The 27,150-nt window shown below is 51.4% G+C and overlaps 2 protein-coding genes across 3 annotated transcripts in view; both read left to right on the top strand.

Annotated features, from left to right (window-relative positions):
• CAMSAP2 (calmodulin regulated spectrin associated protein family member 2) overlaps positions 1-14,201 on the top strand; it is a gene marked incomplete at its 5' end in the record, with an annotated part of 98,151 nt that extends 83,950 nt beyond the window's left edge. For both annotated transcript variants that reach the window (XM_079916360.1, XM_079916359.1), the window contains 7 exons: positions 250-2,422; positions 5,106-5,242; positions 5,854-6,074; positions 8,065-8,137; positions 8,889-9,004; positions 10,540-10,658; positions 11,295-14,201. In XM_079916360.1, the coding sequence (XP_079772486.1) occupies positions 250-2,422; positions 5,106-5,242; positions 5,854-6,074; positions 8,065-8,137; positions 8,889-9,004; positions 10,540-10,658; positions 11,295-11,600 (3,145 nt within the window). In that variant the 3' untranslated portion in view covers positions 11,601-14,201. The remainder of the gene's footprint in view (positions 1-249; positions 2,423-5,105; positions 5,243-5,853; positions 6,075-8,064; positions 8,138-8,888; positions 9,005-10,539; positions 10,659-11,294) is intronic.
• A 9,863-nt stretch (positions 14,202-24,064) lies between these two features.
• Positions 24,065-25,823, top strand: GPR25 (G protein-coupled receptor 25). Its single transcript, XM_079930889.1, has one exon. It carries the CDS (start codon positions 24,122-24,124, stop codon positions 25,247-25,249), a length of 1,128 nt encoding a protein of 375 aa, XP_079787015.1. The 5' UTR covers positions 24,065-24,121; the 3' UTR covers positions 25,250-25,823.
• Positions 25,824-27,150: the final 1,327 nt, after the last annotated feature.

Here is a 27,150-nt window from a genome sequence, read left to right as displayed (position 1 = left end):
TTGTTAGCCAGATTGCAATTTAATTAGTACCTGCATTTGAAAAGGGCAACGTGGGCCGATGATAGAGTGACCAAAGGGGCCAAATGTGCCGGGTGGCCCGACAGCCTTACCCTCGCCTTGAGGACAATGTGCTTATGAGAAATGGGAAAGGAAGGAAGCATAATTTCAAATAACTGTTGCTGTTCAGTGATATCAGATTGTTTCCTTTCTGGGATTATTTAAAGATTTTCTCTTTAATTTTTTTTTTAGATCATCAGTGCATGGCGTTTCATTTGATATTTCTTTCGATAAAGAAAGTAGTATACAGAGATCCACTCCAAACCAAGGAATCACTCGTTCTATTAGTAATGAAGGACTTACTCTGAACAACAGTCGTGTATCCAAGAACATTAGGAAAAATCTGTCCTTCAAGCCAGTAAATGGGGAGGAGGGAGCAGGAAGCATTGAAGAAGAACTTCAGGTGGGCTCTCACGGCCACCTGACGGCCTACGTGCCCCTAAACACAAACGAAGTAGGTTCTAAGCAGAACATGGCTCACAGGCTTCCGAATGGAGCTCTGCAGAGCAGGGTGCTCCTCGATGAGTTCGGCAGTCAGGTCGGGACCCCCAGCATCGAAGAGGCGTTACAGATAATCCACGACACCGAGCAGCCTGCCCACACCCCTCGGCCGGACCAGCTTGCCAACGGCTTCTTCCTCCACAGCCAGGACGTGGGCGTCCTGAACTGCAGCGTCCCGCGCAGCCAGTCCAGTCCCGAGAGCATGGCGGACACGAAAGGCGCCTCGAGCCCCGTCACTGACAACACGGAGGTGGACACGGGGATCCACGTCCCTTCAGAGGACATTCCGGAAACTATGGATGAAGACTCTTCCCTGAGAGACTACACCGTGAGTCTGGACTCTGACGTGGACGACACATCCAAATTCCTCCAGGACTACAACCCCAGAGAGGCCTTGAGTCCCTGTCCCAGCACCGTCAGCACCAAGTCCCAGCCCGGTAGCAGCGCCTCCTCCAGTTCCGGCGTGAAGATGACCAGCTTTGCCGAACAGAAGTTCAGGAAGCTGAATCACACCGACGGAAAAAGCAGCGGCAGCAGTTCTCAGAAGACCACGCCGGAGGGCTCGGAGCTCAACATCCCTCACGTGGTGGCCTGGGCACAGACCCCAGAGGACACGGGCCTTCCGCACGGCCGGGACACCACGCAGCTGCTGGCCTCCGAGGTGGTGCATCTCAGGATGAAGCTGGAGGAGAAACGGCGGGCCATCGAGGCCCAGAAGAAGAAGATGGAGGCCGCGTTCACCAAGCAGAGGCAGAAGATGGGGCGGACGGCCTTTCTCACCGTGGTGAAAAGGAAAGGGGACGGCCCCTCCCCGCCCCGGGAGGAGGCGGCTGGCGCGGAAGACGGGAAAGTGTACGCGGAGCGGCCGCCGGAGAAGGAGCCACAGAAGGCGAACGGGCCGAGGAGCGGGTCCCCGGCGGACCCCAAGGAGGGCACGGAGAGCCCCGTGGGCAGGTGGCCGCCGTCCCCGAGCGCGCCCGGCGACCCCGAGGGGCCGTGGAGCCCGGCCTGCCCCGCGGAGGAGCCGCCGCAGGACGGCGAGCTGCTGGAGCACACGCGCTCCATCGAGAGGCTCAACGCCTCCCTGCTCGTCCTGCAGCGGGAGATGCAGCGCCTGGCGCTGCAGCAGGAGCTGCTGATGCACATGCGCGAGCAGCAGGCCTGGGTCATCTCCCCGCCCCCGCCCTCTCCGCACCGGCCGGCCCGCGCAGGGAAGCCCCACCGGCCGCCGGCCGAAGCCCCCCGCCCTGCCCACCCGTCTCCGCAGCCCGCTGCCAGGAAGAGCGCCTCCTTCTCCGTCAAAACTCAGAGAACTCCCAGGCCAAATGAATTGAAACTCACGCCCTTGCACCGAACGCTGACGCCCCCTCGCTCTGTGGACAGCCTCCCTCGGCTCAGGAGGTTCTCCCCGAGTCAGGTCCCCATTCAGACCAGGTCCTTCGTGTGCTTGGGGGGCGGCGGAGAGCCGGAAGCGAAGGAGTCCGGACGCAAGGAGGGAGCGGAGGACGAGGAGGGGGAGGAGGAGGGGGAAGGGTCCACGGGCCCTCGGGAGCAGCACGGGCACATCCCGGAGGACGAGGAGGCGCAGGCTCCGCCCCCTGCGGCTCCCGAGGGCCTGGCGCGGCCCGCCACGGAGACCGCGTGGCCCACCCGGAGCGAGGACCGCGTGAGTCAGCCTGCGGAGCCTCCTTGCAGACCTGCCTTCCCACCCGCTGCTCCTAAAAGTGCTAATCTGATTGAAGTCTCCCTCTCAGATTTGAAAGCCCCTGAAAAGGCTGATGTATCTGTTGAAAAATATGACGGAGAAAGTGATAAAGAACCAGTTGATGACGACCAGAAAGTATGCTGTGGATTCTTCTTTAAGGTAAAGCCGACCCGCGTGGCCCAGGCCTCTTCGCCGGTGGGTGTTTTCAGTCGGCGCGCTTGCTGCCTTAGCAGCCGCCCTTCTCGTTCCAGGTCTGCCATTAACCCTAAAATGTGTTCTGGCCCGCCCCTGGTGGACTGCGGTTCTGTTCGGGCACACTGGTTTCTAGAACAGTCCTCCTTTCATCACATCGTGGTACATGTTTAGACGTGCGGTTTTTGTCCCTCTGACTCTCTCACTTTCACCAAAGCCTTTTGAAAACCAAGTGATTCACACTCTTCCAAAAGGTGTTCAGTGGCCACTTCGTAAAAAGCTCATAACTTGGCATTGCATGTGAGTCTGTTTTAGTTTATTTTCTTAATACTGACCATCTTCCCTTGTATGTATTGTTTTTTAAAAAATCTTTTGAAAACTGACCAGACAGACTCGTGCAAGGTGAAACATTTAAAAGTACATAATTGGAGCAGTTGTCACTGAAATAGCTTCTCTAGAAGCATTGGCGAAGGTGTAGCCTATGACCCCTAATCTCAGGGTCGGTGTTGGGTGTGACATGTGTTTAAACAATACTACAGCCAACTAACACAAATACTGAGCAGGATCACCTCGTGATGGTAAGATCTTGAAATTTATCATAGGTATTAGAACCAGAAAAGCCTAATAGTATTTTAAAATGTCTCTCCTGTCATCCCTTTTTGCATCTTTACATTTTTCCAAATTCCCTATAGGGAATAATACAGGGTTCTTTATAATCAGAAACATGTATATGTGTGCTACTCATGTTTCTCTTTTTAGTTAAGGGACTAAAGTAAATAGTTTGTGATCCTGAATAGCTCCACAATTGGGAATATAGATAGAAAGACAGCACTCAGTGGCAACAGTTTATAATTTCAGGTTTTAAGTGAAACGTACAGCAGTCCTATCGGGGTCAAAACCCGCGAATACTGAAGTGGTTACAACTGCTAGTTTTACTTAGGATCATTAAATATTGGAACCTGGTAACTTACTTTGAAGTTGGTCATAGAGAGATGGCCCTCTCGGCCCTTTTTAATGTTTAGAAATTTGAATGTGGGTTGTCTTTTGTCTCTTAACCGTGTAGAACTACTATTTTTTTTTAATAGGCTGCTACTGTAGACAGTAATAGATGTGTTTAATTTTAGAGACCTTGCTACCTCTGCTCCTGCAGAGAAAGGAGAACAGAGGGGCATCCTTGGGTGTAAAACGTACAGTCCATCTCTACCCTCGTTTCCTCACTTCAGTTTTCACTGCCCAGTACTCCCCCCTTGGACCGTGGTCATAGCTCATTCACGGGGCTCCCTGCCTCTGTCATGGTCCCATTCGTCACACTGCCACTTGGTAGCATAACTCGACAGAGTCTCTTAGAGTTGCCTGTTGGATAAACTTAAACCCCTCAGCATGTATTCAGGGGCCTTTCACAGACTGATCCAAGCCTGTTGGTCCACCCTCTCCCCCCATAACTCTGTTTGGGATGTTTTGTAACACTAACTTCAGGCCTCATCTGTTTGCTGCAGCCTTTCATGATTCCTTGGGTAGATGTGAATATGTTCTCCTCTGGGTCTCTTGTATCCTAAACATCCTCATAGTAATGCTGCTGACCCAGAATTTCCAACTACCTTGTGATCTGCTTCTGTTACGATTTCTCTTAGACTGTGAACTCCTAGAGACACTGCATCTCCTTATCCCCAGAGCATAGTAAAGTGCCTGGCAAATTGCAGTGTGTGTAGTTTGTTTGACACAGACGTGTGAATGTTTGGACTGACTGTTTGAAGGGTATCTTCTGACTTTCTCCATTCAGAGTTCATCTCTCTCTGGGTTTCTGTGCAAAGCACCTTGTTTGTACCTCTTCCCCGTGGGATCTAGAAGCTCCTTAACCTAAGGTGCCCTATCTTTTTCATATTTTAGTATCTGTAATGTCTGACACTATGTTGTGAATGTATTAGACACGCAGGAAACACTTGTTGAATTAATAAGCAAGGCATCCTTACGACAGGGAACCACTTCTACAGCTGGTTACTTTCCTGACTTCTGAGCTCCCTGAGCGTTCAGGTAGAAGCTGGGGCAGGCTCAGGACACCTACAGGTCATAAACTAGCTCTGGGGTTAGGAGTATAAGTATGCTCGTCTTCTCTTCAAAGGAAAAACCTGTGGTATAGTTCAGAACCCAGCAGGCAAACTGTCAGGACCTCAACTTTTTAAAAAAAATCATGGAGCAATAGCTTCATTTATGTGATACAGCTTTGGGTAGCTAATTTTTTTGATGCTTTTACTTGAGTTTTCTATATTAAGCATTATTTAAATACAATTTAAATGCAGTTTTAAAAATTGTGGGGAAACTCTCCACTCTATCAGTTATTTATCAGGGCCCAAAAAAACTTTGTCTTTTTTTTTCCTTTTTATGTTGTTCTTTGCTAACTTCCTAAGTTTTGAAAACATGTAATCAAAGAAGTTTGTGTCCTCTGTTACTTGATAAAAGTATTACCACTTTAATTCATTTCTCCCCTCATAATTTTGGAACATGTGCATCTATGGTGCGGTTGGAGTGAGCTTCACTAGACAGTTTGGAGTTTCAGTTATTAAGAGTGACCCCTCCATGTGGCCACAAGCATTGAACGTGAGGATATTGGTGCCTTAGATGTTTCCTCTTTCTCAATGACATTCACTCTTAGGATGATCAAAAAGCAGAAAATGATATGGCCATGAAACGGGCAGCTTTGTTGGAGAAACGATTAAGAAGGGAGAAAGAGACCCAGCTGCGGAAGCAACAGCTGGAAGCTGAGATGGAGCACAAGAAAGAGGAGACCAGGTGGGGGCCGCTGCGCGGGGTCCGTGGGAGGTGGTGCCCCCCTGACTCTTGTTAACGGTGTTTAGGGACCTTTGCAGAATATAGAGACGACGCTGATTTGGGGTGCTTTTCAGAAGTTATTTTCCCAAAGTGTTACTTGGTTGCATATTTTTATCCTGAGTTTGAGGCATCTTAAAGTTCTCCAGAAACATTAATTGAAAGTAATTTTCCACACACACACACACGCATTTTTTAAGTACTTACTTATTAATGGTATATTTAAGTGACCTAAATGATCTCAAGTACCTTTTTTTTTTTTTTTTTTTTGCGGTATGCGGGCCTCTCACTGTTGTGGCCTCTCCCGTTGCGGAGCACAGGCTCCGGACGCGCAGGCCGAGCGGCCATGGCTCACGGGCCTAGCTGCTCTGCGGCATGTGGGATCTTCCCAGACCGGGGCATGAACCCGCGTCCCCTGCATCGGCAGGCGGACTTTCAACCACTGCGCCACCAGGGAAGCCCTCAAGTACATTTTAAATGAACCAGTTTCCCAGGGGCTGAATCATTCTTCCTTCTCACGTAAGCGCACACCTGACAGTATTGTGCACAAAGAAATGTACCCGCTTGTTTCCTAGGCGTAAAACCGAGGAAGAACGTCAGAAGAAGGAGGATGAGCGAGCCCGCCGGGAGTTCATCCGGCAGGAGTACCTGAGGCGCAAGCAGCTGAAGCTCATGGAAGACATGGACACGGTCATCAAACCTCGGCCTCAGGGAGCAAAGCAGAAAAAGCAGCGGCCGAAGTCTATCCACAGAGACCACATTGAATCCCCCAAAACACCCATAAAAGGTCCTCCAGGTAACACGTGCATTGTGAGGAGTCTGTTCATAGCCACAGCAGCCCGGGCAGTCACGCTGGCAGGGGGTGCTCGGGGCTGAACTGCACACTCCCTGTGTGCAGAACCAGAACGAGCAGAGGATGCTTCCGGTGACTTGAGTGTATTATGTGTGCATGCCTATGGCCAACAGAGCAAACGCAGGGGCTGAACATCCAGCTTAAACACTAACCTGGCAGGGAGCTCGCCCGCAGACGTCAGCTCCCTGGATCATTAACTGCCCTTTCTGTACTGGTAAATTGAAGGATAAGCATTGTGTGCCAGGAATGTGTACAGAACATGTCAGTAGAACCAGGAATATAAGATCAGGAGTTCATGAGTCCCTCCTTTAAGATATAAATGGTCAAAAATCCAAATTTATAATTTCTGGAGTTGAGATAATATTTTTTTCTAAATTCAACATGCATATTCTTATTTTTTTAATGTTTACTTTATTACAACTAAATGCCATGGAAAATTTTAGAGAATTCCTAGAGTAATTCTAAAACTGAAGGAAAATAACATAACATTGACTGTTTAAAGAGACCTCTAATGCTCACAGACATAGAAAACAAACTTATGGTTACCAAAGGGGAAAAGGGACGGGGTGGGTGAGATAAAGTAGGAGTTTGGGATTAACAGGTACACACTACTATATATAAAATAGAGAACCAACAAGGACCTACTGTACAGCACAGGGAACTATATTCAGTATCTTGTAATAGACTTATAATGGAAAAGAATCTGAAAAAGAATGTGTATATATATATATATATATATATATATATATATAATATATAAGTGAATCACTTTGCTATACACCAGAAACTAACACAACATTGTAAATTAACTATACTTCAGTTCAAAAAATAAAGAGAACTCTACCTTTTCTAGTCAGTGAAAATTTTTGATACCCGGTATTGGCTGAAATTAATAAATTAATTTTCTACCTGGTAATTAGATACTCCTAAATATATTTTATTCTTCTTGTTGATTTCTTTGTTAATTTTTCTTATTGTTAACTTCTTCCTTATAATCACTGTATTATATCTCATATTACCACGTTGTTTCTGGAATAAATCCTAACAGCAATTAATTTTGTCATTATTTCTTTTTTTTTTTCTTCCAGCCTTATTGAGATATAATTAGCATACAGCACTGTATAAGTTTAAGATGTACAGTATAATGATCTGACTTACATACATCATGAAATGATGACCACAGTAAATTTACCGAACATCCATCATCTGATCTCGTATAGATACAACATTAAAGGAAAAGAAAAACATGTTTGTTCCTTGTGATGAGAACTCCTAGGATTTACTCTTAGCAGTTTTCGTGTCATATATCACACAGCAGTGTTAGATAAATTATAAACCGTAATCGTCTTGCTGTACATCACATCCCCAGGACTGTTTGTCTTGTAACTGGAAGTTGTACCTTTCCACCACCTTCTTCCAGTTCCCCCTCCCTCCCCCCACCTCTGGTAACCACAAATCTGATCTCTTTATCTATGAGTTGGTTTGTTTGTTGAGGTATAATTGACCTACAACACTGTGTTAGTTCCTGTTACACAACATAGTGATTCATTTGATGTTTCCATACGTTTCAAAATGATCACCAGGGTTGGTCTAGTTACCACCTGTCACTGTACAAAGATATTACACAGTTATTGACTATGTTCCCCACCCTGTACATTTCATCCCCGTGACTCATTTATCTTCCAGCTGGAAGTTTGTACCTCTTAATTCCTCACTTATTTCATTATTTCTCAAAAGTAGTTCCTTGCTCATTTTGAATAAATTGTGCGTACATGCATGCAAGCATATTATGCATCTAAAAAGGAAAAGAAACTGCGTGAGCTCCGTTTTCATATGCTGGTGTTGCCTAATGAGCAGACTCTTTTCCAGTTGTTCCTTTTGAATTTCTAATCTTGTTTTTATTCAGGATCACAAATTTATCGTGTCTTTTCAGTCTCTAGCCTTTCTTTGGCGTCACTGAACACAGGCGACAGCGAGAGTGTGCATTCAGGCAGGAGGACCCCGAGGTAAGTTGCAGCGTAAGCGTTTTCATAGAAAACGTTACTTTGTATTTCCCAGTGAACGGACCATAGTCACAAATGTTTATAAGTGTTGCTCGCTAGGAGAGTTTGGGTTTCTGTTAAAAGAAATTTATATGTAAAGAGGTCTGTTCATCTTTCAGTTTTTTATCCTGCAGAATTTTAGAATTATGACACCAACAAGACATTAACCGTAATTGTACATCAGTCGTTGCCACTACGATTGTGATATAATCATGGTAAAAACAGAAAGTACCTCATCGGTATAGTGCCGGCCTCTAGTTTTCTTCCCCTTTAGAATAATTCCAAAGTAAGGAATTATTGCTCGTGACTTAGGAAAGATCTCTTTTGTACGCTGTCTCTTTCTTTCTCTAGGATATATGTACCTTAGAAGCTAAAAATCAGTATTTCATTATTTTATACTATAACACCCATATACAGAAAAGAGCGTTTCTAGGGACAGTCATCAGCTCTGAGCTCTGATCTTTGTATCACCACCCCACTGCGTTAATTGCCGATTGTCATGTGGACAAACCATTCATCCTGTCATTCAGCAGACACTTAGGGAGTGCCTGCTGAGTTCTCAGGACTTGGATGTATAGCTGTGAATGAGACGAAGTTATCACCGTCGTCTTGTTTTAAAGCCTCTGGGTTGAGTGTGTTTGGTGCTCACGTATACCCTTCTGAACCCCAAATGTTTTTCTCTATCTGAGGCATTAAAATGTTATTTATTATTTAGATCAGAGTCTGTAGAAGGCTTCTTGTCCCCAAGCCGTTGTGGCAGTAGAAATGGCGAGAAGGACTGGGAGAACGCTTCGACCACTTCTTCTGTGGCTTCTGGAACAGAGTACACAGGTCAGTGCCTGTGCATTTTTAGGGAAACAGTTTAACATGGGGCTGAGACTAACCGCAGGCTGTGCTAAGAAAGGTTCACTGATTTGCCTCTTGGTCTAAACACGGAAGACTGATCCAAAACAGTGAACGCAGGTGGTCGCTTTCAGGTAAGTCGGTTTCAGTGATATGGTTTGTCCCAGAAGAATTAAGGTAAGTTTCTAAAAGGTAGTAGCACCACTTAACACCTCGTTCCTCTACTTCTCCCTTAAAAATGCAGGCCGTTTCTGTGTTGTGGTTTGGGTTTGAAGAAGTTTTAGAGAGGGTCCCTCAGCAGTGCATCGGTCCTGAGTACTGGGAACAGCTAGAGTCCACCAAGCCCCTGCTCTAACGCTGGGATTTCAGTATCTGGAACAGTGCGTCTTGAAAAAATGTTGAGAGGCTCTAGAAGACATGGGAATGCATTGGGTCTAGGAGGGCACCCAGCCTTGCACGTCCCCGTCAGGCCCGCCTCCAGCCTCTGTTTGCAGAGGTGTTATTGAAGGAAAAGCTCATGGAATGGAAAGTAGGTAAGAACTAAAGAAAAGAAGCAGGAGAGGAAATGTGAGCGCCCTGGAGAGGTAGGTGGGAGGACAGGAGAAGTGCGGAGGAGCAGAGACCGCCCGCGTCCCGCCTGCATCCGTGTGGCCCTGGAAGTGGCCCCCAAAGGCCCAGGGAGGCAAAGCTGGCTGACTTGGTGTGAGCTTTCCCTCCCTGTTCTATGGCTTCTACGACAGCCCCGTTCAGCAGCGTGTCAGCCTTCAAGGCCAGCTTAATGGCCGTGTTGCAGCACCACTGGGAGCCCAGAGCTGCAGGCCTGCGGCACGCACCTGACCAGCTCAGACCAGCTCACCGGCTGACTGTAAAATTCCAGGAATTATGCGGCTGCAGAACAATTGCTGGCCCTGAGTCAGCCACGGTAGGAGTAGTTTACTCTAGAAATAGGTAAAGGTCAGGGCTCATGTTTTTTCTTTCCCAAAGAACCAGTTTCTCGGCACACTACCGAGGGCCTTTCGGGGCAGAGCTGAGTTAGTGTGAGGGGGAGGGAGCCTGCCAACACACGGCCCTTCACGAGCGCGAATGTCCCAGCAAAGTGGCAGAAAGGGTTTCTGTGCTTTACAGACACCGTTGTGAAAAAAAAATGCTAAGAAAAAACCCCAGAGGTGCGGAAGAAGAAAAAGATGAAGCTTTTTCTTGTCTTTTAAAAGCTAAAGTTACTTGCGGTCCCATTGTGCGTTAAGCTCACCAATCACCTTACCAAACCCGAGAAAGAGGGGAAACGGGCAGTGCGACGATCACAGCAAGGCCCGCGAAGGCCCCCAGGGGTGTCCCTGGGGATGCAGCAGTGCTCTGACCTCCTCTGACCGCTGCAGAGCAGCCAGAGGCCCTCAGGCACAGAATGTGGTTTTCCATCACAGAGTGTAATCAGCGTAGGGACAGCCGCATCGTTTAAACACAGTCGTATTTCTGACGTAGGAATGCTGTTTTTGTTTTATTACTGTTATTAAATTCTGCCACAGGACCAAAGCTCTTCAAAGAACCCAGTGCAAAGTCCAATAAGCACATAATACAAAATGCTTTAGCGCATTGCTGTTTGGCTGGAAAAGTAAATGAAGGTCAGAAGAAAAAGATACTGGAGGTAAGCATGTCTGCATGAAAATTAGACTTGGCAACACTGTAAAACTGTCGGAGTCTTCTCTTTCAGTTCAGGAGGAAATGCTCTTCAGGGGACTCCTAGAATTTCAATAGCATATGAAAGATCTGTTAACTATGTTCTCATTGTTAGACCGAGTCTACTTTCAAACGGGATTCCGGAAGACCGCAGATTTTATTAAAGACTAGGCATAGACTTAAGATGATAATATAAAATTATAAATTATTTTCTTGCCCAGAGTCACTCATTCACGTTTCATAAATGCAGATAACGTGATCTGCCTTTTTTAAAATGAAGCTCTGTTGCGAAGGAGATGGCCAGTGCCTGCTTGTTAGTGGTAGAGACAGTTTGACTGAGACCGAGAGTTAGCAGACCCTGCAGCCCTTTTAAGTCCCTCCGGGATTACAATTCCGGCACAGCCAACAGGACCTCAGCGGTAAGGTCTCTGCACACATCTCAATCCCCGTGTGCTGGACGCGGATTGCATGCCTCATCTCGGCTACTAAGAACTTATATTTTAAATTACATGTCGTAAAAACTGGCCAAGAAATGTAACACAGTTATATAAATTATATTCAGCAAAATGTTTAAGGGCTTTTATTTTTGTTTCTTATCCTAAAGGAGATGGAGAAGTCAGATGCCAACAACTTCCTAATCTTGTTCCGGGATTCAGGCTGCCAGTTCAGGTCTTTGTACACTTACTGCCCAGAGACTGAAGAGATTAATAAGCTGACTGGGATAGGCCCTAAATCTATCACTAAAAAGATGATCGAGGGCCTTTACAAATATAATTCTGACAGGAAACAGTTCAGCCACATCCCCGCTAAAACTTTATCTGCCAGTGTTGATGCCATTACCATTCACAGCCATTTATGGCAGACCAAGAGACCAGTGACGCCCAAGAAACTTTTGCCCACTAAAGCATAGGAACCGGGAAATACTCGCTTCAGAACATTCATGCTAAATTTGCACTTCATCTTTCCTGCCTATAGAAAACCTTTCTAATTGCCAACAGACTTTTATTAATTGAAACTGGACATCCAGCTCTGTTGTCATGACAACTGGAATGTAGACCGCAGTGTTTGGAGTGCAGGAGGACCCACACGGGTGATAGGCCAGGCGGTGACGCGCTGTCCAGCTCACAGGTGGAGGTTCGCCTGCTCGGTATTCGATACATCGAAGCACTGAGTTCTCATATGGACACTAGTTGAAATACGGCTAAGATTACGAATTGTGTGTTTTGTTTGTTGCTTTTTTTTAAAGAACTTTTTAACGTACATGCCTGTCTTCAGATGGTTTATTTTGCTGTTTTTCTCTGCTGGGGGTTTGTCCCAAGATACCTTTGTATTTTGTTTCACGTGGAGATCATGCGAGTAGGAAATGGGCCTTCAGAGGTAACTTGCGTCTTTCTTAGGACGCCGAGAGAAACACTAGTGTTTAGTTTTACAGCAATCCTCATGTTTTAATGGTGTTAGAGCATTTGCAAGAATTATTCTGCTGAGTATTTACAATTCCATATTTATTATTCACTCAAGTATTAATGTTTCTCTATTAAATAAGAGGAGAAGTCGTGAAGAGCTGCTATAGGTTCACTTAAACCACATGAGCTTAACCAAGAAGATGTTATAAGAAGTTGCTGATTAAATCAGTGCTGTTTTTACACCACTTCTGGCCAACTCAGAATAATTTGGATTGTTCTTTTAACAAAAAGGCTTTCTGTCTCTCTGAAAGTATGTCACTTTATAAGCTGGCGGAAGTGAAGGACACTTGGAGAATAGTCTCGGAATCAGAGGATGTAAGACTTCCTGCCATGAGTTCTCAAGAGGTCTTTACATTATATTTATAACTGATATAAAAAATTATATTTAGAATTTTTAAACATGTACAAAGGGCTACGTTTTAATTTTAAAATAGCTTCACATTCTTTTGCTTACGTTGAGTTTTTCTTCTTCTTTATCCTTTTCAAGTGGTTCAGCTTAGATTAAGTACACACTTGAAATCTTCTCTATGTGGTCTTTGTTCCTTTAACAGTGTATACCAGAGGGTTAGTTGGGGAAAAACTTCATTCTCAGGAAAAGACTTGAATGATTCTGTGACCCTGTTATGTTTCAGTGTTGTGACAACCGTGTAAACTTAGAGGGAAAGACAGTATTGTAGCATATATGAGATGTGTAGTCTGTTTTCTTTCACGGGAAGTAGAGACTAAAATTTATACATTTCTCTAACTGAGTTGTTTAGAGAAATAACTAATATCTCATATGATGTATTTACTTATTTTTTAAAAAGAGTAGGAATGAGATGTCCCTGAACTGTACTTTTCTATTATTATAAGGCCTTTAGGCATCAGTGCATCTGGGTTGTCAACATTTTCTCAAATGCTGTCAATATTTTACTGTAATTTATGTCCTTATATTTATGTATATTTGTTAAAACTGTAAAAAAAAAAAAAATTCACAGATTTTTTTCCAGTACCTGTGCAAGATATATGTGTAGCTCAGAACTATTTGTGATCTACTGTTTGCATGTAAGAGACCAGGATATATGTAACTCTTATATTTTAAGTGTATACATACTGTGTATATAATATATGGAGATTTAAACTGGGGGACTGCACATGTTACCTTTCAGACAACCGTTTCTATCACAATGAGAAGGAAATGATTGTCAAATACATGTTTAGATTGACTAGTTTTAAAAAAAAAAAACAAGTAAGTGAATCTAATCAAAATGTGGTAAATAATAGAGACAAAAGGAGAATTCATAAGCGTTCTACATTACTAAATTTGTTCTTTTCGATCAATTAAATTTCCTTTATCAAAGCAATCTTCTTGGTGACATTACTTGGCCATTAAATTTTTTTAAATTGGCTGCCAGACAATGGAGGAACCGACTATGTAAAACCGGACAGGACCACCCTTTATTCTCAAATTTGTGTGTGTCCAGCAATGTCCACAGTGTCTAAAGGTAGAATGTGAATGTTGCCACAGAAGTTCCTCGCTCTCAGTATGTTTTGCTTTCTTCATGCGGAAAGAATATGGATCTATTTAAGTCTGCAGATCTTTTTTAAATTATGTTTTGAAAATTATACACATGAAAATTACGCTACTTCATACAGTCTGGAGATATCCGTCCACCCTATTGAAACACATTGGTGCTTCTCTTCATTGGAGGGTCACGTTATTAGGACAATTATTCAGTTACGTTTGCCAAACAGACCCGTAACGGTTACCAGTGCGGCCTGTCAGATTCTGCCACGTGACACAGCCTTGGAAAGCTTTTCATTCCTCTCGGCTTTTCCCTTTTGCTTTCGAACGACTGTTAACCGTTTTTATTTGGCTGTTTTTAAAGCCGAATTCAGCTTTTTAATGTGGTTTCATGGGCACTTCGGGCGGTGCAGTGTCTGGTGTGCTTACCGTGCGCCCCGGAGCATCGCTTACAGGTTTTTTACGATGCTGTGCTGTAAAGGACTGTCCTATTTGCTACTTCCTGGTACCGTGTAGTTTTTCCCCTTTCATTTGAATAAAAGCATGGCACCAAATGACCTTTTCTGTTTCTTGAATAAAATACGGGTTTTGGGGGTAATATTTGAACTTGAGGGCTTCCCTGGTGGCGCAGTGGTTGAGAGTCCGCCTGCCGATGCAGGGGACGCAGGTTCGTGCCCCGGTCCGGGAAGATCCCACATGCCGCGGAGTGGCTGGGCCCGTGAGCCATGGCCGCTGAGCCTGCGCGTCCGGAGCCTGCGCTCTGCAACGGGAGAGGCCACAACGGTGAGAGGCCCACGTACCGCAAAAAAAAAAAAAAAAAAAAATTTGAACTTGGGCAAACTCATCATATTGTTTTTCCTATCTCTTCACCTCTGTTTACATTGAACAGTTGAGATATTCATAAGAGGCCACTAACACTAGATGTTGTTTGAACCCTGACTTAGGCAGTGCTGAAAGTCTGTTGCCTTCCGTGCTCGGCTCAGACGGTCTGTGTGGTGGCGTGTAAGTGTTTGTGCTCGTCCCACACTAATTTTGTCCGTGTTGCTTCACTTCCTTCTGGTGAGTTAGTAATCGTGTCAGAACTAACCCTCTGTACCTTTGGAACTGAACGGCTGCTGAGGCGACCCCCTCCCCGCCTACCCCGCCGTCTCTGGCAGCGGTGGGAAGCCAGGTCTTGGCCATTATTCTCTAAGTTTCACTTTGATTTTGCTGATTCTCCTCGTTCAGAGCAGAGCAGTTAAAAAAAAGAAAGATCTAACAACCGGTTAACAACAACAGAAATCCTTCCCGCATAATTCCACACCTGAAGAAATGTCTGCGGTTGCCAAGCCCAAGTGCGTCCTCCGCCTTTGGTCCTTTGACAGGACACTCGGGCCTCAGCACGGAGTTGCGCTTCCATTTTCAAAACTGAAAGTATTTAACCGTGAGACTCAGGCGACACTAGAGAAGCGTGCGCAAACCGTGGTGCCCGGGAGTGCGCCCCCTGGCCTGGCTCATTGGGAGTCCTTACTCAGGGCAGAGGAAGGTAGCCTGGTGGATAGGAACAGGCGCCTTTATTTCGTAACCTGTCCACGCGGAGAGGTAACAGCAAAGGGAACACGGCTGTGAGGCTCTGACCTAGGAATCGGGCGTGAGTTTGAAGCTCTGCCCTCCCTCAGAATCACGGGTGCTTAAAAAGTAGACCTGCATCTCCTTAAAATGGCAGTTTTGCTTCTCAGAGACACATGAGAAATTAACTATTTGTGTCATTTGGGGGGTACGTCAGCTGCTCTTCACGTCGGGGCTCTAGAACCTCGTCTCGGTGGCCCGCTCTCTCCGGGTTCCCTTCCACGTGCCCCAACAAGAGTGAGTTCCTATTTATGTCGGAAAGAAAGAAAAAAAGGATTTTTTTACTTTCCATTGAAGAGGGTAAAGGCAACTGAGTTAACAGAAACATATTTTAAGGCCCGCGAAGGGTTTTTGTGGGGTTTTTTTACCATACGAAGCGAAGCCACTGTGGAACCTCAGCTCCTGATGCATTTATTCTGCTCCACCCCAGTCTGTGGCTTGAGGTGGTTGAATCCTCGCCCTCCTTCAGGAGCATCTGCTGGGGTGCGAAGCACCGCAGGCTGAAGACACAGGGGGGCGCGTGTCGCTGACAGTTACACTCGGCTGCGGTGGTTCTCGTCGATGTGAGAAAGGAAACGTGGCTCTCAGCCCCGACCAAGCAGAAACCGTCCCCTTTCACATCGCCTGAGGACTTGAAGGGTCCTCTGACGTGCTCTCCGTGGAGACGCGAGCATTGACATCTCCATTTTACAGACGAGGGTGCCGAGGCCTTGGAAGGTTAGTGACTCTGTCAGGGACACAAAGCTAAGAAGTGGCGGCGTCCCAGCCGGCGTGTCAGCCTGGGGATTTCAGGTCCCCTCCCCGCCCGGGCCACACGGGGCAGCCTTTCCCGCTGCCGTAGGTGCTGTGGCGTGAAAAGACAACGCAGTCTGACGGTTGCAAAAGGCGGTCACACATTCACCGGCGGTGGGGAACAGCCCTTAGGGTTGAGGTGGGCTTCCCTCTGGTGCCCAGTTCTCCAAACGTCCACACAGCAGCAGCAGCTAAAACCAGCCGAGTGTGTTCCCGTGGCCTTGAATACCTGGATTCACAAGGATGGGAAGACGGAGCGATCGCGAGTGTACTGGAGATAAACGAAGCCTGCCAACAGGTTGACTACACGTATCGGGGAAAGAGTCGTCAGGTGCGAGGGTCACCACGGTAGGGTCCCTTCCGTCAGGGAGCTCGACTGCCTCCAGGCAGACGCACTCAGGCCTTGAAAACAGCTGGTAGAGTCTCTACTGTGATGGGGGCAAGCGAGTCCTTTTCTCCTTAACGGCAGCAAGTTCAGTCTCATGAAAGCCAGTTTTGTAAGGAACATAAGACGGTCCTACAGTACTAGCTGTAGGACGCGCGTGCAACGTGGTCTCAGACCTGAATTTTGAGTCGCCGTAAGGGCCTACTTTTACGACCACGGCCCTTCAGCAAGGTAGCGGCTTGTAAACTGCACCCTCTTGACTTGGAGCCAGAGGCAGCCACTGTGTTGCCCGTCCCACGTCCCACAGGGTGTGAAGGTGGCGGAGCGCGGGGCCCCGGGGGAGCACACAGCTGTGCCTGCGGACACTGGAAGTCTGTGCTTACATCCCTGACCCTGCGATCCGTGTGTAAACATAACAGTGCTGAGTCAGTATTCGCCAGGTGAGTCAGTGGAGGCCCGGAATTGAAAATCAGACCCAGACCTAGTCTGGTCTCTGCTGGGCCACCCCTGCTTTCCTACTAAAGATATTTCTGCCCTCAAAGTAAGAACCCTGCGTTGGCTTTCCCGCTCTGACCTCTCCGGTTCACACAGCATTCCCTGGGACCCGGGGGCAGCTCGAAATTCCAAACTGCCGGGTCATCACGACGGTGACCTTCTGACCTTCTCTCTGGGCCCCCATCTTCCCCCCGCGAGTTATGGGCCTGTCTCAGAGCTCCGCACTCCCCGACGCCCACCCCAGGCCCTCCTCACCCCCTGCCCTCCTTCGGGGCCTCCAGCCCCTCAGGGTCCCGGCCCCCCACGCCCCGCCCGCCGCCACCATCCGTCTGACCTGTCCCCTGGAAGTTCACGGCCATCCCCAGCTCAACCTGCTCAGGAACCGAACAGCAAACCTCCCAGTGGAACCAACTCCCTCCTGGCAGCCTCCAGCCACCGAGGCCGAAACCTTCAAGAGCATCCTTTCCTCCTTCCCCCGTGCAGCACGGAAGGCACCCAGGCCCGGACCCCCGTCACGTGTCCCATCCTCGCCTCCCTCCGCCCCCAGTCTCCTGTCAGGCGGCTCTCGCAGGTGAGCCTCGGGTCCCGATGCATCTCGAGTGTCTCCCCCCCACAACCCCGGGGCCGCCTCGCCTGGGCCCGGACCTCGCCTCGGGAGCCCTCCCCAGCCGGCCGGGTCACTGTCATGGCAACCGGCAGGGAGATCCCCAGTAGACACCGCGAAAAGAAGACAGTCTGACATTCCGAGGTAAGTCATCAAGGTACTCGTAGAAAAGGTCAAACTGTAAGGACGGTCTTGGGCTTATCTTAACTCCTCTTGTGTCTGTCGAGCTGCGGGGAGGATGGTGCTGGGGTGACTGTGACCCCTCGGCGCTGGGGCCACTCAGGACATCACCCCGCTTATCACGTTGCCCCCGACGCAGTCCTCTTCTCTGCGAGGCCGCCCCGCTGCCCGCACCCGGGACAGGATGCCGCGGGCTGCCTCGAGTCATGCTGATTCATGTGGTAGAATTCATCCTCTCCAGTAACGTGAGAGCGGTTCTCAGGGAAGCAGGGCGTCATTTTCTTCTTGTCTTTTGTTACCTGACAGGTGGGGCATCCACCCCGTGGTAAGAGGGGCAGGACGGGGTGGGAAGGGCAGGGTCAGATGGGAAGGGCAGGGGCAGGGGCAGGATGGGGTGGGAAGGGCAGGGTCGGGCAGGATGGGGTGGGAAGGGCAGGGTCGGGCAGGATGGGGTGGGAAGGGCAGGGTCACAGAACCAAGAGAGCCGCCCCCCAACCCCCACCCCGCTCCAGTTCCTACTGAAATGACTAGAAATGTGCACCCACTTTCCCACTCCAGCTTTCAGTGAAATCACTGGAAAGTAATGGCAGGTCCTAGCGAGCAGCCTGTGTGGGCTGAGTCATGGCTACCGAGAGCTGTGACTTCCTTTCCAAACACGTTCTGGGGTCCTGGTCCTGCCGAGGGACTTCCCTGCCGCCCATCTGTCAGGTTCCTGCCGCCTTGTGTGCGCCCCGGCCATGGAGGGGATGGAGTCTCCCTTTCCTTGAAAGCCACCCTCCGCCCCCGACCCCCACCCCCACCCCCGACCCGCAGGCTGGCAGTGAGGTCGCAGCCCTGAGGCGCTTTCACTCTGAGTCACCTCGGCGCACCTGGGGTACGCTGATGCCCCTTCCCAGCCACCCAGGTTTATTTCCTGAGAGTTTCTGAAACAGTCGAGCATGTGACACAGTGCTCGGCCGGCAGCCAGGGTGGGGCCCCTCGGCTGGGCAGGCTGCAGGGCAGGGGCAGGACCGCCGCCTTCCTTCCCTGGACACCCCTCCCTGCCCTGCACACGCACACAGGCACACATGCTCGGATGCACACACGCGCATGCACAGTGCACACACAGGTACACACACGGGCCGTTAACCCGTCGACCGCAGAACTGGCAAAATGCCACCTGTCTGCCTCAGCCCCGTCAGCATCTGCAGCAGAAGCCCCCTCACCCCGTGGAGTTCACCACCCATGAGCCCAGGCCCAGGGACCTGTGGTGGTCAGGTCTACAAGCCCCCAGATGGGGATGATCCCTTGGTAGTTCCCCAGAGCAATTCCAAATCATTACCCACCACCCACTGTGTGCACAGAAAGCAAAGAGGGGATGGGGCTGGGGGAAGCTGAGCCTGGCAGCTCCGGGTGGGGGGGAGCCCTTGACCCCCCTGCTCAGACCCTGCTGGAGGGGGGCCTTCCCCAGGGCTCTCTGATGTGATCCTCACCCGCTCAGGGAGACCCTCTCCCGCCCGCTCTAAGACACAGGAACTGGAGCCCAGCTGCACACAAGTGTCAAGTTATAAAACTGACGTGGGAGCCAAACTCAGGTCAGTAACAATCTGACCCGTTTGTTCACTGGCCAGAAGCAGACACTCGGACATAGCGTGTGAGGTGTGTACATGATGAACTTGACATCACAACACAGCAGGGTTTTTAAAAATACTTTTAATTTAGTGGTGTTGGGGAATTTCGACAGAAATCTAAAAAGAATGACCACACTCTAGGTGGATTAAAAAAGATACAAAATTTTAACAAGAATAGAATTGAATGTTTTTAGATCATCAAAGAGAAGATAACATTCTAAACTCTGAAACTGCTAAAAGCAACAAATGACTATGGAAATGTAAAACAAACAATTAAAAATCGCTAAGAAAAAGGTCTGGAAAAATATTTAAACCAAATGGGACAATGGTTTATCCTAAATAAAATAGTCCATACACATTAATAAGAAATACAAAAGATTATAATAGATAAATGTCTGAAAGATGTAATTAGGCTGTTCACATAAGAGGAATTACATCTAGAAAGATTTTCAGTCTTATTGTTTTCAAAGAAATGTAGATTTAAATGAGGTACCATTTGACCTCATTACCTATTAAAGTGGAAAAATATATTTTACTGATGAATGTCTCTAACAAGATTGCACTGAACCCGTACCCTCCTACAATGCCAGGTGATTACTGATCACTGCAAGCATTTGTATCAAGCCAGGAAAATGCTTATAGCCTTTGACCTTCACGAGGGCATTTATACCCTGAAAACAGTGAAAGAAGAAAAAAGCTGTAAGTGCGGTTACTCATTACAAATCTCTATAACAGCAAAAAATACTGCAAACAACCTAAATGTCCAATATTAAGGGATCAGAAAATTCAGCAACATAGAAGAATGTGAATTTGCATGAATTGAGAAAAGCAGACTATAGAACAGGGCACATTCTGATGACATACATGCCTCTGAAATAGTTGTGTAAAATCTATGTACGTGGAGAACATCTGAAATGGAATGTTGACAAAACAGAAAACCCAAGAATAATGGGATTACAGACGAATTCTCCACTTCTGAAAATGTCTTTCACTGGTAGGAAAGAAATTCACCACGTCATGCTTCACGAGGGCTGGGACGCCTTTTCTTATTCCACGTTCTGCGACGTGACTGTGGTTTTTATGATGAAAAAGGCGACATAATTTTCAAAATTTTTCCAAAAGAGTTAAGATGATTATTTGTACAGAAAAATTAACATTGAGGGGGGAAGTGGTAAGGGCTTAAATATACAGCCCATAAAGGGCCAGAAATAAAAATGCTCCTGGAAGCCATCTAGTTCAAAGCGTCGGATATTTACTTATTAAGTATCTCCTCTGATCTCAGGCTTGTACCAGTCGCGGTGATGGCGAGCCTCCCTCACCCCAGGAGCTGATAATCCCACGGGCAGGGTGAGGCTGGCCCAGGTGACCAGGCCACCCGGGCTCCAGCCGTCCAGAGGGAGGAGGGCCCGTTGGCCTAGGAAGGCCCCCGGGTGGGATGGAGAGAGGGAGGACCATTTCCTCTCTGCTGTGTTGACACCCATCAGCAGTGGCCTGGATTCTCAGCTGACCGCGATGAGTTTCCACTCATGGACTGTTTCTAACCCTGAGGGGGGTCCCCTGAAGAGGGGAGGAGAGACCAGTGTCATGGAGTTGGCCTTAGTCACTGAAGCCAGGCTGGACACGTGGCAGGCCAGGCCCAGAGCAGCGCCCCCAGCTCTGGCCCGAGCTGCTTCCTGCCAGCAAGAGACATGCGGAAAGGCCCAACGCCCAGGCCCTGGCAGAGAAAATCCGCCATGTGCTCGGGACCACAAGACCACAGCCCAGGAAACAAGAACCTCTGTGTTTTTAATAAACAGGCCACTCTGCCTCCCCTCCACCCCCTGCCTCCATGACCCTCTTGGTCTCTTTGCCCTATTCTCTTCCACCTGGAGGTTTCCGGCCGTTCATCTTGAGCTTTCAGATTTACGCCCCTTCTATGCCCCAGGCTGAGAGGCGCCCGGCAGGTCTGGGCCTGTCCCTGACTGTCCCGGGCTCCTGCAAGGCAGCACCACCTCGGCTGGCCTTCTGGGGAAGGAGGCTGTGGCCCCCAGGCCCCCCAGGACGAGAGCATCCCTCAGCAGCAAGCACGTGATCAAACATCAGAAAAATTGCTCCACATGTCCCGTGGCCCCTCAGGTGTCCACGCTGTATGTGGGTCTTGAGGAGAAACCCAGGCTTGGGGGCTGGGATGCCGTGGAGGGCTGGGCCAGAGCCTTCCATTCCCCAGCCTCTTCCCTTGCCTGCTTCTCCCGTCTTGTAACTGGCCCAGGAGAGAAATTCCTGACCGGAACGGCGTGGACACGCGCGCCCACCCCTCCTTAGGCTTTGCCACCCCTGGGGATCTCCATGGACCAGAGGGGCCACAGCTAGGGTGACCTCATGTCCCAGTTTGCGCAGAACGGGCCAGGTTGATCGTGATAATGCTTCTTTCACTCTCAGAAGTGCCTGCTGTGGATCAAGAATTATTCCATCAGGGCTTCCCTGGTGGCGCAGTGGTTCAGAGTCCGCCTGCCGATGCAGGGGACACGGGTTCGTGCCCTGGTCCGGGAAGATCCCACATGCCGCGGAGCGGCTGGGCCCGTGAGCCATGGCCGCTGAGCCTGCGCATCCGGAGCCTGTGCTCCGCAGCGGGAGAGGCCACAACGGTGAGAGGCCCGCGTACCGCAAAAACAAAAAACAAAAACCAACAAAGAAAGAATTATTCCATCACCCCACCTCAAATCAACATGAAACGGAATGCACACACAAGCCGCCCCATGGCCCCGACCTCAGTGGACGGGCAGTGCCCCTGGCGTTCCCCACTGGCCGTCCAGGCCCAGCCGACTCCTCTGCGCTGAGGTCCTCGGTGCCGCAATTCTCTTGAACAGATCCTCTCCTTTCTGTCCCCTCGTCCAGTTCCCTATGTCCGACCCTGCCTCTCCCCAACACAAACAATGACAACAGCCCACGGTGGGGTCCCCCGGCTGGAGCTTCTCCCCATCCAGTCCACAGTTCTGCACTGACCTGTGCAAAGCAGATGGGGGGACTGCCCTCCTCAACATGTCTGGGGGCTCCTACTGGTGACATCCAAGTCCCCTGTTGCCTCTGCTGCATCCCCTCCTAACACCCTCCTCCCACCTGGGCTCTGCTGCTCGAAGAATTCACCTTTCAGCTCCTTTCTGGAACTGACCTCAGGTGCCGGGAAAGGTTTCTGACTCTTCTCATCAAAGGCAGCTGCTCCCTCCCGTCTGAGCTCCAGGGGGACTTTGCTAACATTCACTCCAGGCCATCTGACCTCTAGCACGCTGGCCACTGCACGTCCTGTGCATGAATCTGTCTCCCTTGCCTCCTATTCAGACACCCTCCAAGGTCAAGAACGGCATCTCTGTGACGCCCAAACAGGGCGTTGCGCACGGAGGAGCTCGCTGTAACGGGACGGTATGCTATAAAACGGATAGATAATCCACCTCAAATTTTTAAAGCCAGATGGCCCAACAGTTCATTCATTCCTGGTGACGATGGGGCGGGGGCTCTGGGGGGACACGCACACTGTCACATCAGTTGCTACACAGCAGCTCATGGGAGGAAGTCTGCTAAGAAGAGTTGGGACCTAACTGGAGTCGTCCAGCATCCCCGTGCACCCTTCCCCGTTCCCTCCCTGGCCCCACCGCCTCCTTCAAGGCCAGGCTTCACGCCCACCCTTCTCCGTGTATCCTTCCCCACCTCTCTCAGTGCACGAGGGATCTCGCCCGCCTTCTAAGATCCTGACTCCTGATTTAGGACGACTAATCCGCTGAGTCAGGTACCGTCGCGTGTCATCTTTCGTACTGAACTTACATCTGTGTCTGGCTTAACAGGTAGGTTTTGCCGACGCAGGAAGGTGGGGAAGAGCTGGGATTTGGATTCCAGGCTCTGCTCCTTTCATCTGGACAGTCTGACCCTCCCCCTCCAGGGTCAAGCCCTCCCTTGTGGCTCCCTGGGAACCTGAGTTGGTCAGAAAAGCCACCCTTTGGGCTAAGGCACGCGGCCCAGCATCTCAGGGAGCTAACACCATTCGAGGGCCTGGTGGCCAGTCCCTGATAGTAGGTAGGCCCCCCAAGGGCAGGCTCCCCGCAACATGCCCGCTGTGCACAGATGGCAGAACCCCTCTTTCCTAGAAGGCAGGGGAACTGCGGCGGAGGCTCCTCCCCAGATAAAATACTCACCCCTGGTCCTGTCTCCTCCCAGAGACAGACAGCAGCGGGGAGCGGGGGAAGCGGGGATGAGGACCGCCTGGGGCTCTGGGCGTCTCTTCAACCGGCCACCAGACCCCTGAGACGGTTGCCGTTCTTGGCCCATGAACAAACAAAGAAACCGAGCGACTTACGGAGAGGGACAGGCTAGGCTCCCAAGGGAGGCAGGGCCGTGTCCCAGCCCTGGGGACTTTTCCTCCTAGGACCCAGCTGGGAAGCCCCCCCGCCCCGGCCTCCGACCCCGCCCCAAATCGTCGGCCACCGTCTCCGCCCCAGGAGCCTGGCCCTCCCCTCCCCCTCCCCTCCCCCTCCCCTCCCCCTCCCCTCCCCCTCCCTTCCCCTCTTCCTCCCCCTCCTCCCCCTCCCCTCCCCCTCCCCCCCTCCCCTCCCCCTCCCCTCTTCCTCCCCTCCTCCCCCTCCTCCCCGCCCCCTCCCCCCTCCCCCCTCCTCCCCGCCCCCCTCCCCCCCGTCCTCCCCCACCCCTTCCTGCCCACCCAGTCGCCTCGGCCCCGGGTGGGTGACAGGAAGGGAGGTGCTGGGCACCGTTCGTGAAGAGCCACCCTTCCTCTCGACGCCGCGTCCGCCCGGGTCTCGCCAGCCATGCGCCCCACCGAGCCCTGGAGCCCCAGCCCGGGGACGGCGTCCTGGGACTACTCAGGGTCGGGCGCCCCGGAGGAGCTGGAGCTGGAGCTGGAGGAGGAGCTGTGCGCGGCCCGGGACCTGCCCTACGGCTACGCCTACATCCCCGCGCTCTACCTGGCGGCCTTCGCCGTGGGCCTGCCGGGCAACGCCTTCGTGCTGTGGCTGCTGGTCGGGCGGCGCGGCCCGCGGCGGCTCGTGGACACCTTCGTGCAGCACCTGGCGGCCGCCGACCTGGGCTTCGTGCTCACGCTGCCGCTGTGGGCCGCGGCGGCGGCGCGGGGTGGCCTCTGGCCCTTCGGCGAGGGCCTGTGCAAACTCAGCAGCTTCGCCATGGCCGGCACGCGCTGCGCGGGCGCCCTGCTGCTCGCCGGCCTCAGCGTGGACCGCTACCTGGCCGTGGGCCGCCCGCTGGCCGCGCGCGCCCGCCGCACCCGGCGCTGCGCGCTGGCCGCGTGCGGGGCCGTGTGGGCCACGGCGCTGGCGGCCGGCCTGCCCTCGCTGGCCTTCCGCCGCCTGCGGCCGCTCCCCGGGGGCCACGGCAGCCAGTGCGCCGAGGAGCCGTCCGACGCCTTCCAGGGCCTGAGCCTGCTGTCGCTGCTGCTGACCCTGGCGCTGCCCCTGGCCGTCACCGTCGTCTGCTACTGCCTCGTGTCGCGCCGCCTGCGCGGGCCGGCGCACCTGAGCCGCGCCCGGAACCGCTCGCTGCGCATCATCTTCGCCGTCGAGGGCGCCTTCGTGGGCTCCTGGCTGCCCTTCTGCGCGCTGCGCGCCGTCTTCCACCTGGCGAGCCTGCGCGCGCTGCCGCTGCCCTGCCGCCTGCTGCTGGCGCTGCGCTGGGGCCTCTCCGTCGCCACCTGCCTGGCCTTCGTCAACAGCTGCGCCAACCCGCTCATCTACCTGCTGCTCGACCGCTCGTTCCGCGCGCAGCTGCGGCGGCGCGGGGCCTGCTGGCGCTCGGCGCGCGCGGCGCGCGCGGCGCGCGGGGGCAGCTCGGCGTCCTCGCTCTCCCAGGACTACGGCTCTCCGTTCCGGAGCCCGGCCCGCCGAGCCCAGACGACGAACGCCTCCTCGGCCGTGGGCCCATAGCTGGCCAGCCCGGAGGAGCGCGCGGCAGCGGCGCGCGGAGAGGGGCGGGAGGCATAGCGAGGTGGGCCGCCCCCAACCCCCTACCTGCCTTCCCCGGACCTGCCTTCCCGAGCGCGGAGAGCGGCTCCGCCGGCACCGCCTAGACCCCGCGGGTCTGGTTCACCAGCTTTCCCAAAACCTCAGCGTTTCGAACTCCCCCCACGCCAGGCGGCTGAGACCAGGTCTTCTGCCGCTCGGCCCCGCGGGCACCTGGGCTCTTTGTCTCCAGCCCAAGAAAGGTCCCGCAAGATGGAGCCCACAGCAGCCCGGACACCGCAGGGTCCGCCGAGTAGGGGAAAGGGAAGTGGGCCTCCCTTCTCTGCCCCGTGGATAGCAACACTGGCCAGAGCCCCCCAAAAGCCACTCTTGTCTTGGGCTCTGTTACCTTTGGTCCCTACAATCGCCATTGCCGTCTGAGAAATACCTCCTCCAAGCCAGACCCTCTGGCCCCTCACTTTCCAAAAGATCCTACAGACTATGAAACCGACAGCCCTTTATACTCAGCGGTCTTGGGGCAGAGTTTGCTGAATCATTAGTCACCATCAGTTCAGATCTTCATTTTCAAAGCTTGCCAAAGCGTGGGAACCAGTCCTGCTATCGGCTCACCCAGCCATTCCTCCTGAGTTTCCCCAGAAGCCCGGGCCTGCCCCAGTTCCGTATCTTCTCCCCTCTCCCAACAAGCGGCAGGACTCACCCTGGAAGTTATCCTGGACCTTCCCTCTGGACAGAGGGTTCCGGCATCTCTCATCAGGTGTTTGGATTCTCTCTCCCCCAGCCCGGACACCAGGCCCTTCAGTGTGAGTTCCCCTTTCTCAATAAACACTCTCGCTGCCCTCGCCCGACAACTGTGTCGGTCTTTACTTGAGCAGAGGCGGATGGAACACTGGGTCAGACAAAACTCAACCCAGGAGTTGAGGTTGACCTCAAAGTGATCGGAATTTGGGGTGAAGGTCAGGGACCGAGAGAGCTGATCCCACCGTGGGCACAGCAGTCCCACGGGAGGGCGGCATAGCTTTTAATTCTCATTATTTTAAAGGATGCTTCACATTTTGAAGATTTCAAAGAGAGAAGAGGAAAAAAAAAAAAAGATTTAAGGTCATCTGCCAGCCAGGTGCCACTTCAAAGAGGAAATGTGTCATTGTGATTCTCAGATCAGCACAGGGCTTTTTCTCCTACCCCTTTTGAGACCATCCAGTACAAATGTTGAGGGTGTCCATTTTCTGACTCTGTGACATCGTTTGAGGTTTCTGGAGGGGTTGAAATTTCAGTGTTTCTACTTTTAAGAGGATTTGGCCTGAAGAAGTGTTGGTCGCTGCGGAAAGGAGCTCAGAATTTCTCTCTGAGGGCCCCCCTCTCCGCCAGACCCCCGGGCAGGCGTGGAGTCCAGTCTTTGGGGCTGATGGGTTAGAGCAGTTCAAACCCGCCTGTCAGCGGCCCTGGGAGGTCAAGCTGGGAAGAAGCACACCTGGGCACGTCCTCCCCACGCACCCGAGGGAGGCAGGCCTTGCAGCCTGTGGGGTCGCCGGGCCGGCAGGACCGAGTCCAGACACTTTAACCTCGGTACATCGGGGCTGCCCCCATCCTCACCTCATCGCCCTCCGAGGCAAGAGGTGACCGTTTCATATGATGGGACCTCAACTTACAGCAGAAGGGCTTTACTGGGCTGTTCGGACGGAGCCCCTACCTGGACCCCTGTCACCTTGCTTCTCCCGACTTGCTGATGAACTGAGTTCCCTGAAGACAGACAGACAGAAAACTTCTCCAGCTCCCCCCAGCACAGCAGTTATCAAAGCTCAGCATTTCCCTCCCCCTGCTGGGAGATTGGAAAATGCTGATAAGTGAAAAGAAAAAAGGGGTAACAG

The sequence above is a fragment of the Stenella coeruleoalba genome, assembly GCF_951394435.1.
Source record: "Stenella coeruleoalba genome assembly, chromosome: 1".
Lineage (NCBI taxonomy): Eukaryota > Metazoa > Chordata > Mammalia > Artiodactyla > Delphinidae > Stenella > Stenella coeruleoalba.
This window is presented reverse-complemented; position numbering and strand designations above follow the sequence as displayed.